Raw genomic sequence first — 17,450 nt, forward strand, 5'->3', positions numbered from 1 at the left:
CCGTGGCTAGTTACCACCCTACCGGCAAAGCCGTGCCGCCAAGCGATTTAGTGTTCCGGGTAGAAACCAAAGGGGTATGGGTTAAATAAAACCTGCCATACCCCTTCCAGGTTAGCGCGCTTGCATCATCACTTACTACCACGTGAGATTGCAGTCAAGGGCTAACTTACATCTGGATAAAAGCTTTTTTTGGCTCCTTTTTAATGTATGGGAGCCCCCTGAAAAAGTAATTTAGTTACATTTCTAATTCTATATTTGGTTTTGTATAAACGTTCTACACCGAATACGAAAATTTAAGATTTGTAACTCATTTAGTCTGAGGTAGAGACCTGTGACACGCGTGGAGACAGAAAGACGGACAGACAGCAGGGTGACATTAGCTGTAGGGCTCCGTTTTACCCGGAACCCTAAAAACACGATATTATAATCCCTCATCTACAAGTATGCCTAACCAACACAAACAAACACAATACCAACAAAGCATAAAGTGAAAAGATCTCAACCCCGAAAAGTGAAAAATATTTTCAATTTAATTGAGTCGACTCTCTGTACATCTGTAAGTTGAGTGGGTACATAATATAAAAGCCACTAATTGCACCCATTTCGCAACCGCGCAATAGACAAGGCTTTTTGGTTAGCAGTCTAGTTAACTACTTAACCTACATAATATTTGGAACGGAATTCATCACTATAGTATTCTTCATTACATAAAACTCTATCTTTTCAACTTTTCATAGCTAGGTACGTCACTAGAAGAATGTTAGGTAAATATTCATGTGGAAGGAAAAAGAAGAGAGGAAGACCAAAGAAAAGGTAACTGAATTGCGTGAAAGAGGATATGTATGTAAAAGGGGTGGAAAATCCGAAATGACAGAAGAGAGTGGGAGAAAAAGACATGTCGTGCCGACCCCACATAAAAAAAATGAAAAATTATTTGAACCTAATCTTTCTTTGTCAGTTCCTTACGAGTACATTGGGAGATGAGAAAACCTTAGTTCTTTCCCATTCCTCCTTCCTTCTCATTGTATTTGATATAAAGAGCACCTTGGAATCCTTTTCACTTTTCTTTTGCAAAACTCTTCGTTAACCTTTAAGAAAAAGGAGCAAGCACTTGTGGAGGATACTTATCATTGAAAATAAGGTTCTAATTAAAAGCCCTTGTTTTGGCAAAAATCACATTCAATACCTAATTAGGTTCTTTACACACTGCATCCGATTCAAATCCGGGAAAATTCAAATCACTTGGAATGGATCCAGATACGATGTCGATTTTGAAATGCATCCGTTTCGACGGAGGTTTTTTGCGTATTCTTGCTCAGATTTGGATCGGTTAGTGCGCAATTACTATTGTGATTAATTCGGTCCAAGAACAATGCTCCGAATTGGAGATACTCTCAGCTTCGGAAGACGAAATTCGGATCAAGTGCGCAAGCCCTAATAAAAATAGTACCTACCTACTATACTATACATATATATTATTATTATATATATATTCGGATTCGAATCAGACGCAGTGCGTAAAGAGCCTTAGACTACCGCTACAGTCTGTTTACAGATCACAAATCTCTATAATATGGTATGTAGGTTCTAGGCACCTACTTCAGACTAATTGATTCATGTTAGCCAGCTTTATTTTTCTGTAGACACTTTTTATAAAGGATATTTTTAATCCCCGACCCAAAAGAGGGGTGTTATAAGTTTGACGTGTGTATCAGTGTATCTGTCTGTGGCATCGTAGCTCCTAAAATGAACCGATTTTAATTTAGTTTTTTTAATCTAAGAAAATAGGTTCAGCCGTTTGAAAGTTATCAGCTCTTTTCTAGTTACTGTAACCTTCACTTGTCGGGGGTGTTATAAATTTTTAATTTACACTTGTGGATTAGATAAGTTTCACAGGTTGAAATCTTATATTATATAAAAAACATGTTTGTATGTCTGTTCGTGACCTATGCTCCACGTATCCTTAATTTTACCTGTATGCTTAGGTAGGCTTAAGAGTGTTTCCGACAATAATCACAGTTCACACAGGTGAAATTTTAACCTTAGAACTTTAGATTTCAACCCGCCTTCTAAACCGTAAATCGTGAGTCTCTTCAGTTTTATAATAGGACCCATTCATATAATATTTAATTGATAATAAAAAATTCAATTTAGTATTAATCGATAAGCACCAAATCAAAAATTAATTCACTTATCAATGCAATCAGATTTTATTAATCCGTACTTAATTAATATAATTTTATCAAATTGCAACTTCAATAATCTATCATTTAGATTCGCAGTCATAAAGTTTATTATTATAGATAATTTATTAACATCAATTAGATAATTATTATTAGGTATGTATACAGTTGGTGCTCCCCACAAGGTACCTACTCAAGTTAAGGGTTATCGCACACAACACACAATATACTATCAACTCGGGGTCGGATCGGCATCGCCTCAACTCAAGCCGTTGTTTCTACGAAACTCCCATCAGCAACGCACACTAATTATTATTATTATTAGCGTCGTAGGTACCGGCGTTGACTCACCTCAAGAGAAGCTTGCGAATTTAGATTTTAAAAAACTATCTCTTTGATTTTCTGGTATAACAAATGTAAATTAAAAATTTATAGCACCCCTGACAAGTGAAGATTACGGTAACTAGAAAAAATCTGATAACTTTTAAACGGCTGAACCGATTTTCTTGAATTATAGCTAAGAACACTCCTGATCAAGCCAAGCCACCTTTCAAACAAAAAAAAAACTAAATTAAAATCAGTTCATTCGTTTAGGCGCTACGATGCCACAGACAGATACACAGATACACAAGTCAAACTTATAACACCACTCTTTTTCGGTCGGGGGTTAAAAATATCCTAACTCTTTCAAATGCAAGCCAGCTGTGCCAAATTTTGAAAATAGAAATGTTTGGAATTATCAAATCAAGACTGGATTTGATAATTCCAGACATAATTTGTATTTGTAGGTTGTTGTAGTGGAATGCCGTGGGGTTTTAGTCGGTAAAAGTCCGACATAACCTCCGTGCCTCCCCGGGCGCGGTGGTATCCATGAGGATTTCCCCACGATAAAAAAAAAAGGTATAATAACTCAACCCAAGCACTGTTTCAAATCAAATTGTAACTTGGTATTTAAAAGCAAAATCTTGTCGGCTAGTTGTTTAAATCTCGGTATAACTTGAGTAAATTACAAAATTACAGACTAGGAAAATCAATCACTTAACACTCAAGCTAAATATTGATGCTGTAGGATCCTAACCCACTTTCCGATGAGATTTACCTACCTTCTCGTACCTACCTACGAAATACCGTACACTTTCGTACTCAACGTTGATTAATAAAGTTTAGAAACTATGAGGCTTTAAAAAACATCGTTTTGGGATGCAAATGCATCGAGAATTATTTTTGTTTGTTTGAAAAATATCTTTATTATCAAATATTAAATATATACACAGTTTATGTCCCGATAACACAGGATAAACACAAAATAATAAATCTAACACAGTTTGGCAGGCTATACACGCCCCTTTCAAACTTACCAATATCATAGTTAACACTCCATTCACATCATAAATACATCACAATAGGTTAAAAAACTAAATATGCAAACCTTAGTACACGGTTAACACTTTATTATTTTTGTACGCTCATAGAAGAATTGATTGTAGTTGCGTAGATTGAACATATTATTCAAAAACAATTTTATGGAAAGGAACACTTGCTTTATAATAGTTATAGCCGGTAATAACCGATTGAATGAACGACTATGACCCAAAAGCCTACCTATTCCCATTTTCATCGTATTCAATAAAATTCATTTCAGATGGTCGTTTAATAATATTTTTATTGAAACCGGGACAGCAGTGGCCGTAGGCGATATTCCTACGATAATACGAAATAATACTTCCAGTATCTTTTATTACTAGATTTAATTTAAAAAAATTCACCCGATTTAAATTTTAATACGAATTTATAATAATTAATCTACTTATTATGCTTTTCAATATGTGAAACCACAAAATCATGAAGTCATTTAATTTTAATTACGCAAAGTTAGGCAATTTTAGGGTTCCGTATTCAAAGGATGCCAGACTGGACCCTAAAGTCTGCTGACTTTCTGTCTGTCTTCAGTACTGTCCTCGGCCTCGCCCCAGTCATTAGCCTCGCAGTACAAAAGGTTATCTAGATAGGTAGAAACATACTGGTAATTCATACTAGCCTGGTACACATAATACCTATTTTTTTACTGTTATACTGGAGAGTGCTTGCTGTAGTTAATTGAATTGTGTAAGGTTAGATTTAGAGGTAAGATTTAGATTACTTTCTAAATCTTAATTTTTCTTGGGGTTTCTGTATTTAATACGTAATCAAACAATACTAGGTACTATACTCTATTCACTGAAAGAAGTTAGTATAATGATTCTCTCTGTTACGTAATCCCATACAAATGACAGAGACGAAAATCTCAGTGGGCATTTTGAGTCACCAACCAAACACAAGCATGTTTTCAAAAAAAACTTTGGAAATTCAATTCGAAAACAGTTTCGTTTGTGATTGGTTGGTGACTCGAAAATTTTCGCTGTCGTTTGTACAAACAACATGTAACACAGAAAGCCTTATACTAACTTCTTTCCGAGGATAGAATATAAACTGCAGAATAATTCACGTGAAAACAAGTGAAATAGAGTAGTGTACAATGTACCGTGATCAATCACTCAGCTTCGGCTGGATATTGATGACTCTGGACTCGAAATCCACCGTCCGCCTCGCGGTACAATGGGTGCGCACTTAATCAATTAACATTGCTTGCTAATTTATGTTACCCTAGTAAATGAGAAAAAGTTGTAGGGCAACGAGACTAACTTTTAACTGTTACTGTGAAAGAATGTTTTTTTTTTCTCTCTCGTCTGGCTTTACAAAGATTAGCCAATGTCAAGTTTGTTGTTATTTGTAACAACTTAGTTAAACTATACAAGTATGAACCCCGTCTGTACCGGTGCTCGCCGACATACGCACGGCACCCCCTTAGATCGCTTTCCAGTCAGTTTTAACAAAAAAACACTCCAAAAAGGCAGAGCACGCCCGCCAGCTAACACCAACACAGACAGAGTCCTGAAATAATGTTATTGTATTCTAAAAATCGGTCAAGTGCGAGTTGGATTCGCGCATGAAGGGTTCCGTGCCATCGTACAAGAAATAACACTTTTTAATTTTCATGGAGGCCATTTTGAAATTAATATTATTTGTTGTTAAAACGGCAACAGAAATACACATTCTGTGAAAATTTCAACTCTCTGCCTATTACGATTCACGAGATACAGCCCGCTGACAGATGGACGGACGGATGGACGGACAGACAGCACAGGCTTAGTAATAAGGTCCCATTGACATCTTTTGGGTACGAAACCCTAAAAGCAGATTTGGTAAGGAATTCTGCTATAATGGGTGGTATGTTCCAAAACGCGATTAGACATCGTTGGCTTTACAGCCACTGAGCAGAAGACTTGTGGGCAAAATCTGCTTCTTCATGGACTTTCCAGAATCATCAACGCCAGTGTGGTAAGCCAAGGTGAGAATGGCGTGATGAATTAGATTAAATAACTGTAAATGTACAATTAAGTGGCCTGAAGAGGTACAGAATAGGAAGTTGTGGAAAAATCGGATGGGGGCCTTTATAGTTTACCCAATTGTGGGACAATACAAACTAATTTAGATTAAATAGATTTAGGTTAGAACGTCTTTGAATTAAAGACCCCCTGACTCTTAGAGAAGTTTTCTTACATATGGCCTCTGCTAGTATAATACATATATTACTCGCATGTATGAATTTAGAATAGTATAAAAAGACTGGTTTAATATTGGAAATATGCGAGGACTTTGAAATTAACATGTCCTACAAATATAGAAGTGGGTCAAAACTGATTTCCAAGAAGAGATAGTAACTACTTACAAGTAACTAGGAAATCAGAATTAGTTATGTAACAAGTTTCTAACTAATCCGACAATTCAAAGTGAGCTAAACTCGATTTGATAGATTCGCTTATACGCACTTATATTATGTCGTTATGAATGAAGATAATAATATCTAAATATGCTTATAATAAATCTAGAATAATTAAGTAAATTAAACGTTGTATCTAAAAAGATAATAAATTCATGCTTGAAATAAAATCAAATCATAATAGTATTTATTAAATTTCTGCGAAAGAACTCTTCATAAAATAAGATCTTTGAGGCCTTCTTTATTTTACTTTAGATAGCGTTTGCTTTATTACATTCCTTATTTTAATATTAAAATAGGTATTCTTATTTTATGAGAAAAATGATTTTCTGATTAATAGGTATTTTCTATGAATTCTGATAATTTGATTGTAATATTAAATAACATTCCAGCTCTTTATTAAATTACACACAAGTCTAGAAAAGTTGTCTCCAAGCGGGGTCGATTTTTACAAGATCAAAGCGTAATCAGTACAGGCGCGGGATGCACTACGATATATCTATGTAAGAGTGTAAAATTCCCTCTTCGGCAGCTCAAAGTAAAAGTGAAAAAACAATAGACACAACATCATCATCATCATCATCATCACGATCAACCTATTTCCGGCTCACTACTGAGCACGGATTTCTCAGAATGAAGCAGTGATAGCCCAGCCTAGTCAGGAGGTCCGTGGTTCGATCCCGGGCACGCACTTCTAACTTTTCGGAGTTATATTCGTTTTAAGCAATTAAATATCACTTGTTTTAACGGTGAAAAAAAACATCGTGAGGTAACCTGACTGCCTGAGAGTTCTCCATAATTATTTCAAAGATGTGTAAAGCCTGCCGATCCGCACTTGGCCCGCGTGGTAGATGGCCAAACCAGTTTCATGGATAAAATATCTATCAATAAATGCAATGTCTTCTCTAAGAGTCATGGTGAGTCTATTTTATTTCAACTATAATAAAATTAGCCTCCTATAACAACCAATCCATTATATTAGAGACAGTTCTAAAGTCAAGCAAGTCGCAGTGTTAAATTACACTTGAATGAACCAAATTAAGTGAACAAGACGTACAGTAGTAGCAGAACATCTGAGTTTAAATAACAATTGCCACTCAAGTCGGAGCGAAAATTGTTAGTTTCCTGTCTATGAGAGATACAAATGTCATTGTAACGACTTTGACCGAGACGAATATTGTTCTCATTTGTGCGGTGATGAAAATTTGCCATCCCATATATTTTACTTGTTCATTCTGTTCTATATCCCGATGCATATTTTTATAAAATGCACTAATAAACATATTTAACAGCACACCTCGCTAGTGTGAAACTAAATAGATTGATAAATCACCTACTCCGAAGGTACCTTCGGAGGTACCTACAAGATCAGAGTTCTTTTTTCTACCCCATATACGTGATAAAGGTGCCCACGCACTTGAACTGCACTGCAGCGCGCGTACGTCACTGCCGCGCGGCGCGGCTGGAGAGAATATCGTGCGGGGCGCTGACGCGACGCGCAGTTCCGCTGCAGTGCAGTTCAAGTGCGTGGGCACCTTAACTGATAAGTGATAACAGATATGTTTAAAGCCATACGCGCGATCACACGACAAACCCAGCTTTGTGCGCTTCCATTATTATTCAGTTACAATACGCCCTACTGTAAAGCATTAATCAATAATCCATTTCCCGTATTATAAAACGTAATCACAGTAGATTTCACTTTATGATAGATCGTAAAGCGCATTCATGGCGCGTGTAAAATAGCGATATTTTCACGTGTCACTTGAAATCAAATTTGTCGCTTGATCGCGCTGAGCCATTTTAATTTAGTCACTGAATAATTTGATATAATATCGTGAGAAAAATACAGTTCGGAATCATTTACTTACTATGTAAACAAAAGAGTTTATTTTATTATAAAATCAAATAGTTATTGTCATTATTAATGAACAATTAATTCTATAATATAAACTTAAATCTAAAAAAACCTAAAAAATAATTGAAACTAAAATAAATTAAATCTGAAACCTCATCGAGACTACGACAGCGAGGCATTGTACCCAAGATGGCGCCAGCATTGGATGTCCAATAAAATAGATTTTTCAATATTTTTACTTTTTCGGCATGTCATGCATCTTTTTTTGCCATTTGACAGAAATTCCTGCCGCCAGATAATAATTCCTATCCTTTAGCTTTTATATAAATACCAGATGATACCGCGACTTCGCCTGTGCGGATATAGATTTTTAAAAATTCCGCGAGAACGCTTTGATTTTCCAGGGCGAAAATGGCGAGTTAGATCTCAAAACGTACACACTATAAACGCATTTAACTTAAGGTAACGTAATCATTTGTCAAAAGCTAATCATAATTCAAGTAAATCCCACTACGATGAACGTTTAAGTATCTAGGTTTATAATATTTCTTTTATTATATACCTACTACTCCATTAAAATATCTTGTCTTTTTATAATGGAAATTACTTGCTTTGTAAAATTGTAGCGTTTTCACGTGCGGTTTCAAATCAAGTTTAACGCTTGATTGAACTGAGCTGTTTTATACGTATAATATATTCATTGAAAAGTTAACGACGTTGCCTACAGCGAGGAAAATCCAAGCGATTTTTATTTCGCTTTCACAATTGAGCCAAAATGTACCAATTGAAAAATTATATCAGATACGGCTGTTGAAATAAATCTGTAAGCTCACCGATTTTGTGTATAAAGACTCTTGCAAAAGATTTAATGTGTTAACTTTATACGTAATATTGAATCCGTACCCGAAGATCTACAGAAGAACCGTAACTGAGTTAGTTCAACGGATTGCGAAGCTGAAGTGGTAATGGACAGGGCACATAATTCGAGAACCGGATAGACGTTGGAGTCATCGTCGTTATCGACCGATATACCTTCCTTGCTGGGCTTGTAGGGTTACCTGCCACGGTCTTGCACCGCCTGGATCCAGCGGCTCTTTGTGACTCGTTTGATGCCATCTGTTCACCTAGTGGAGGGTCTTCCAACGCTGCACTTTCCGGTGCGATTTCCTATTCCAGACCCCAACATCTGTCGGTTTTCCGAACTATATACCTTGCCCTTTGCCACTTCAGCTTCCCCATTCGCTGAACTATGTCGGATACTCTGGTTTGCCTACGGATCTCCTCATTTCATTTGGTCACGTAGAGCAACTCCAAGCGTAGCTCTCTCCATTGCTCGCTGAGTGACTCGGAGCTTTCTTACGAGGCCCGTAGTCAGCAACCATGTCTCGGATCCATATTCTATAATTATGTCATCACTGACAACGCGCATTGTTCGAAGACTTTGGTCTTCAAGCACTGAGGAATTTCGGACGAGAAAACCACATTCATCTAACATAACCCGCGTACGTGGATTTAACATTCATTTTCAGGTATATTTCGAGGATCTATAGTAGCTACCTAGATTTGACTTAATGGTACTTTGCCGAGCACTCTCGCCGGGTGTGTGAAATAGCGCTAATCTCACGTGTCACCCGAAATGAAATTTGAAGCTTGATTGAGCGGAGTTATTTAATTTATTCAATTATTCATTGAATAATTTGACGGTTACGTTAGAATTTTTACTTGAAACGGCTTATTCTTATCTCCTAAATTAATAAATAATGAAAATAAAAATGAGAAAAATTTTATGTACTTACCAACCTAATAGCTCAAACCGCTTGCCCTAAAACCTTGAGATCTTGCAATGTTTATACTTAACATAAACCCTTTGCTTAGAAAAAGGTGTTTTTAAATTTTGGAAATTAAAAACATAAAAAATGACTGATTCATTTATTTATAAGTATGTATTATAATTTGTAAAATTATTAATTTAAGAATAATTATAAAAAAATTACCCGAGGGGAAGCGATGATGTATAAAAACAAGTGATAGGTATTTATTATAATTAAATAAATAAATAAAAAACACGACCGCCTTGAAAGAAAACGAAACAAATACTTAGTACATTTTTTTTTAAATTTTATTGTTACCTACCTAATACCTACCATATTGATTTTGTATTATTATAATAGATGATGTCACTCGGGATGATATATTTAAAGGATTCTAATGGTTCCCCATACATCCAACTCTGTTTAGGCAATATGGTGGAGTAAAGAAACTCACGAACATACATAGGTACATATATATCCTGAAAACAATGCACTCCTTTTTTGACAGTCGTGTAAAAAGGTGTATTTACGTCAGCTGTTTGGACTGACATTACCTACTTTCATAGAAAATAAATTATCTTTATAATATTTTGATTCAATATGCAGCAAGTTACATAGTCCATAGTTACTCCGCAGAATTTTCTGTCAAACAAGAAATAACAAGCTTGCGTTGCTACTTGTATAACCCTCGAGGAAGCAAATACAACATGCGCTATGCAAATTACACATAAAGAAACTTCTAGAGTCGGAGAGTCTTCAATGAAATTACTCTTCGCAAAGTAACTATTTGAATGATAAAGACTAAGTACCTATAAGACAAAGTCGCTAAATAAAACTACTTAATTTAGAGTTGTGTTGAGATTAAGATTTACTTGGATTTGAATAGTAGGTCAGTAACCGTTGAAGTTTTCCAAAAATACGTATTTTTCACCGACTGCCCAAAAAGCCCAAAAAGGAGTGCAATGTTTGCAGGGTTCATATTATGTGTAGTTATGTATGTATGCATTCATGTATGTGAGTTTGTTCCACGATAACTTCCAAATACCTGAATAGATTTGGATATTACCAGTAATGATTGGTAAACCGGTATGAATTCAAATAAGAACTCAAATCAAATATTAAAATTCAAATTAAATATTTTCTCCCTGTGTTTTGTTATTGCAGAATTATATTATTATGTTGGCAAACTAATAAGATAAAATTATACCCTATCGTTTATAATATTCAAATAGAAACCATAGCCTTTATTAGCCAGTCAGCTTAATTAGCCATTCGATCCTATGCATCGATTCAATACAGCTGTATTCGCGGTAGATTACACTTTATGTTAGGCTGTAAAACTTGCCTGCCGCGGGAAATTGTGATATTTTCAGGTGTCACTTGTAATCAAATTAGAAGCTCAATTGAGCCTAGCTATTTGATTCACTTTATCTAAAAATATTAGCTGTGATAGCCTGGTGTTATGCCTCTACTTTTCGGAGTTATGTGCGTTTTAAGCAATTAAATATCACTGGTCTTAACGGTGAAGGAAAACATCGTAAGGACACCTGCATGTCTGAGAGTCTTCCATAACACTCTCAGAGGTGTGTGAAGTGGAAGACTATGGCCAAAACCCTTCTTATTCGGAGAGGAGCCCCGTGCTCTGTAGTGAGACAGCGATGGGTTGATCATGATGAAAAATAATTTAGCACATCATGAATATAGTAACTAGTAAATTCCTGAATATAAATACCTACATATCACATGTCAAAAATTTGTGCTATAATAATCGATTCTAATAATTTTATTTATTTAAATATTTACTAGATTTACACGCGGCTTGTCGGCTTAAAATTTTGCTCAACTTTTTATCAATGCAGAGTAATTTTAAAACTTTGAAACTGTCAGAGTCCTATCAAAATTGGTAGAGTTGTTTTTGTGTGATGCGGCTACATAAAGAAATAAAAGTTTTGTGATACTTACATCACAAAACTTAAGAACATAAGAGTGCCCTCACACACACAGCTTAAACCACTTGGTATTTTATTTCAGTTCACCTATTATACAGATAGGTTTTGAAAATAGCATCTAATTAAAAGTGGTTAGCCAAATACTAGGTACTAGATAGGTACATTTAATTAGCAATGACCCAGCATAAACAACGCAATATATTTTTATTGTATTATTCAGATGTCTGTCCCGGTTGTCGCCGCCGGCGAAATGAGATCCCCTCGCCCGTTGCGAGAATATTTCGCTTCATTCCATTATTTTGAATAGGGGATCATTCGTTACTTTAGTCATGCCTTGTAATATGATCGCATATTAGCATGCATCGAACGCACGCATGGACAGAAACGTATGCGGACCGATAATTATATACATATCGAAAGAAATATATTTTTCGGAAGTGATAATGTGCAACATAATATTCCTAAATGCCACTTCGTGCGTCGCAAAAACAAATTGCTGTAGCTGTCTCTTATAAATCGCTAATATCTTTAAAATCCAAAAGTCTAATTAAAACTTTTAACTATGAATAATAATGAATAAATAACTTTAAATGACAGCTTATATGCAAAATTTATTTATTTTATTTGTACTATTCAGATATCTGTCCCGCTTTTTGCCGGCAAAATGAGATATTCCGCTTCATTTCATTATTTTGAATAGGGGATCATTCGTTACCTAAGTCATGTCTAGTAATATCATCACAGATTAGCATCAAATCGCACGCTTTGTACGCGCCGCAAGAACTATGCTGAAACAAATGCACTTTTCATTAGTAACAATGCGAATAACATGAGCAGCATCAATAATAAGTTACAAGAATTAATTGATCTGTCTCTACCAAATCGTTTCAAACAAACTAAAATCCATTGTATTACAATCACTCAAGAACCACGCAAAAAAATTACGACTCGAAGTAATGAAAGACGTGGCTATGACACTGCTATTGCATGAACTGATAAATGCAGGGTCTACACAATACTCTAAAATCCAGGCAATTCGCATTTCTTTGGTGTGTCCAATTCGATCGACTTGTGTTGCTAACGTAGGTATATTATATTTTCAAAAATCACAAAAATGCGATGGGTGCGGCTTGTTTGTAATGTGCGACCAACATAAGTCGTGCCTTGTAAAGCAGAAATTTTAGTGAGGTTCAGCCCTGGATTACGCAATCCTGTACAAAATCTTATTGTTCGTTATTTAACTGAAAGTAGGTAGCCTATTTCTATTTATCTGACTCAATTTCTCTTAATTCTACAAAGGTAAGGCGTTTTAATTAAACAATGAACCTACCTACGTCTTTGTAGATAAGAAATTATAGAACGTTCTGGCTTAGAATTTCTTAAATCAGAATCGAATGAAAAATGTACGTGACTATTTTACTCTAATGCTGCGGATAATAATTTTAAGAATGTCTCATTCATTCGCCTGTCATCATAATATTTTGCGCTTATCTACTCTTCCTTTAAATAAAACGAAGAAGTGATTGATTGACATCAAAATACAGTTCTAGACTTTAAATATAAGGACTTAAATGGCTCCTAAATACATAATATAGGTACTCAAAACAAGTTCTCTTTAACGGAGATCCCCCACTACGAAAGGATTTTGTGATTTTATCGGAATTTTTGAAAACCTAAATCCATCCAAGCATCGCAAGCATCCGCTAATAATTCCATAAATAATAATAATTATTGGAGAGATTAATAATAACTTAAGGAGCTGGCGAAAAAAACGGTTTAGGTAATGGCGAGAATTTTATAGGAGGACAAAATAGTTGAATGAAAATTGTCGAAAATTGTTAAAATCACAAACTTGGCCTCAATTTTAGTACAGTTTTAGGCCATTTCATTACGGAAACGAATTCAGATTTGGACTCAGTTATCAAAATTAAGTAGACATAACACCGTTTTAGACCGTTTTGCTTGGATAATAAAATACTAATAAAAAGTATTTCGATCAGAGATGTACCCAATTACGCCGTTCTGTTTGCCAGCTCCTCATCATTGTAAGGCAACTCACCCATTCCCCAAAAGGCAGTAGCGATAAACGCCACGAAAATGCGGCTCCCAGTGGGGAGCATCATCTCCATGCCACCTGACATGCGATACCGCCGTCGTCTCATATAGCACCACTCTCTTTCACTTAACTCACTTCAAACACTTTGAACGCGAGTAGTTCGCCACACACACAATCTCATTATTGCGTCAACGCCCCTTCACAGTACCTGCAAAGAAAACAATAGAAGACTCAATTATTTTTTCCCATTTTCTCTCGGCAAATATTTCTCTTTGCTATTACAGTAAGTGGTTCGTTATTTAGTAGTGCTATTTCTTTATTAGCAATTAAAAGCGATTACCCGGAGGCTTGAGTGTAAGCGTACGGTACAGGGTACGTGCTCAATAGGGTCAAGTAGTTTGCGTCGAGATATCAGTATATCCAGCTATTCTACATCTTTAAATAGAAAGAAAAAATAAACAGATATGTGCATGTTCTATTTTTTAAAATGCAATATTTAATAGTGACAATAAAACTTAAAGCTAGTCTTATCTAATTACAACACAAATCATGTCCGCGTGGAATGGTGTAATGGTTGTATTTGTACAAAGTATTAGGTATCTAAGTCTTTAATTCCGTCAACAAGCTCATAAAGAAACGTTCTTATCGTGAACAGTGAAGATCAAAAAAATTGTTAAAAAATTACGTTCGCGGATTTGTTTTCTTAGCCAATTTATAGCTAATGAGGTAATCTACCTCGGTAAATAATTATTTTAGGTCTCTATAGACATAATACGATCTGAATGAAACGCTTGTAACAGTCCATTTAGATAGATTTCATAATTTTATTTTTCATGTTTTATAGGAAAATAAAATAAAAATAAAATCTGCAGAGATTTATCCAAACCGACTGTTAAAAAGTATCCAAAATTCTAAATAATAAAGTAACTACAAGCCTCTAGCTCCAATCCAAGTTATATCGGTATTTCAGTCCAGTGATAGAGTTCTGAAGAGTTAAAAGAGCCTGTAAAAGGGTATCTGAATAAAATATATCGAGTTAAAAGTTTCGTTCGTTTCAATTTACCACAGTTCAATTGCGGGTTTTTCAAAGTTACAATAAAGCTCGGCCGGAAAAGTTGTTTTTTGCTTGAACAAACATAAAAACTTTCAACTTAACCTAATATTTAGTTACTTTAATTTAAGAGAATATTTAGCTTTCGCCTTAATAACCTAACCTAATAAGTTAATTGAATATTGATTTTCATTATATTTGCGGTAAGGTGGTTTAGGGTAAGTTCGGATCAGGGGCAAGATCGTTTGTACATCAATTTTCCAGGGAAGCAGCCAACTTACTTTATAGCTAACAACATAATGAGCAAAATCGTTTTATACTGCCTCTCTTTAACCACCGCATTTGTCGCTCTTGAACGTATGTTATGAACCACGTAAAAAAATCGCTCGTTTTACAAATTTTTCGTGGAACCGGCCTTACTGCTGGTTACTATTTAGGTAAGCTGTGTTTTATTGTGTGTTTTCATTTGATGTTTTACAGATATTTTGTGTGTAAAGTATACGTATTTGTGACTAGTTATAGTTATTGCTATATTATTATAACTATTTTAACTACCCTAAGACGTTTGTAGGTTGAGATCCAGTCCATCCCCTTAGAGGTAAAGGTTGGAATGAAAGTGAGTGTTCAAGCTTGAAAAACTGCAGTGGTTCTCAAACCTAAATTGTTCAGTCTATGGTTTTAGACAGATAACACAAATCATTTTTAAATAATAAGATAACATGACTTATGAGTCATAAACTGTTTCAAACTACAACTGCACAGCGAATACAATTTTCTTTCAACAATCCACTGCATATAGGCTGTCTATGTGGCCGCTCTTATATTAGGTGTAACTGGGAGTGTAATATATTATTATCACGAGTAGATAGATTTGAACCTGATTCAATTGAAAAGTACATAATTTCTTAATAATTGTTTCTGGTCTGGTCTGGTGGAAGGCTTCGATTGTGGCTAGTTTCCACCTTACCAGCAAACCGTGCCGCCAATCGATATCTCCAATTGTTTAATAGAACTGCCATATCCCGTCCAAGTTAGCCTCCTTCCATCTTACACTGTATCATCCACACGGTGACATACCACAAGGTGAGATCGTAGGCAAGGGCTAATTTGTAACGAAAAAAAGTCTATTGTTATTTAAAATACTAAAGCTTTGTTCACAAAAATAAATATAGCATGTTATTTTGATTTAGATCATATTAATATCTAAATTTATTCAGACAATACAGCGGTCCATCCGATTGGGTACCATACAAACACAGAGACTTAAAACCATTTTCACGGGCTTCATCCCAGGCTTAACCCCCTTAAGGGGATATAATATCCTGTGTGTATTTTTAATTTAGCCTCAGTGTGGGCAGACGGCAAGGTCAAAAATCCTTTCGTGAGTTGTACATCAAAATGTGGCTTACGTAACGTTATTAAATAAACTTACGAGGTAACAATCAAGGCCGGTCACAATAACAGATTTCTGGATTAGTGGCAATAGCCGGGCAAAAAACCCCTAGGTCACCCCCCGTATTAGGTCACGGCAGCTATTCTCTATAGAAATTAGCCATCTGCGCGTTACATATTATAGTGTACAAGTGTGTACGCAACTATAGGTACATAGGATATACCTACTCTTTATTCCCTCACTCTCAACTAATAAACGTCCACTGCTGGATATAGTTCTCTTATAGGTACTTCCTCTTGTCATACCTAGTATTGCGCTGCTTGAATCGTCTGTCCACTTCATGAGAAGTCTGCCAAAATACTTACCAGTATAAGGTCATTTTAGCAATACGGGACCCCAACGTCAATTGATTTTGCGAACTATGCACCTGCCCATTGCCACTTCACCTTCGCAACCCTATGCTAATGTCGATTATTCTGGTTTCTTTACGATCTCCATGTAATATGATTTGAAACTCCAAACATAGCTCTCTCCATAGTTTATTTCAATAGGGTAAAAATATACACCGACATTAATTGGTCGTTTGTAACTAAAATGTTCGCGATCTCAACAAGGTCATCTGAGAGAAGCTCGTAGAAAACTGTCTTGAACACGTTTAGGTACAAAAATAATACCACGTTTCGCGAAACGCTTCTTGTGGCGCTGAATCTAGTTAGAAATCACACGACGGTTTCTAAAACGGTTATTTTAATAATTATTATTATTATTCAAAGTAGAAAATCTAATGTTAGTTAGGTCGGGGTGTATCAGTTACTATACAAATTTGAGAACAAATTACGCAAATTCATATAGAACACTTGGGTCGCTAACACCGGTATTCATAGTCAAGACCATACAGATACTCAACCCTTATGCAATCCAGTAAGGTTGAATATGATACAAACATGTCATCTAAATGGTCCCCTAAAGAAGCCCCTATCATGACTATGAATTCCAGTGTTTAAATACCTACGTCAAAGAGAAACCGTGGTTCGGAAAGAAGATACTACTGGAAGAACCGGCAAAAACAGTACTCAAGCATGAATCTATAGTTTGTAAGTTATTAATTGTACATTTATATTAATGAAAATCATACGGCCTACGGGTCCAGAGCACCCGTCGCCGGGCACCCAAAGTTTTGTAAAGACGTCCTCGACATGAAACGCTCTCCACCCCAGCTGTCGCCAATCGTATCTTGCCAATCTCAGCGCCGCTTTGTGCCCCGTTCGCGTTTTATGGAACCCCGACATTCCTCAGCCCTTATCATATTGACACAGTCAGAGTTAAATC

At 35.7% G+C, this 17,450-nt stretch overlaps 1 protein-coding gene across 1 annotated transcript in view; it reads right to left on the reverse strand.

The window, feature by feature from the left end:
- The window catches only part of LOC123866704, a 45,626-nt gene that overhangs the window by 17,510 nt on the left and 10,666 nt on the right, over positions 1-17,450 (reverse strand). The window contains exon 2 of the mRNA XM_045908382.1: positions 13,681-13,885. Within this exon, the coding sequence (XP_045764338.1) occupies positions 13,681-13,783 (103 nt within the window). The 5' untranslated portion in view covers positions 13,784-13,885. The remainder of the gene's footprint in view (positions 1-13,680; positions 13,886-17,450) is intronic.

Source organism: Maniola jurtina, chromosome 7 (assembly GCF_905333055.1).
Source record: "Maniola jurtina chromosome 7, ilManJurt1.1, whole genome shotgun sequence".
Lineage (NCBI taxonomy): Eukaryota > Metazoa > Arthropoda > Insecta > Lepidoptera > Nymphalidae > Maniola > Maniola jurtina.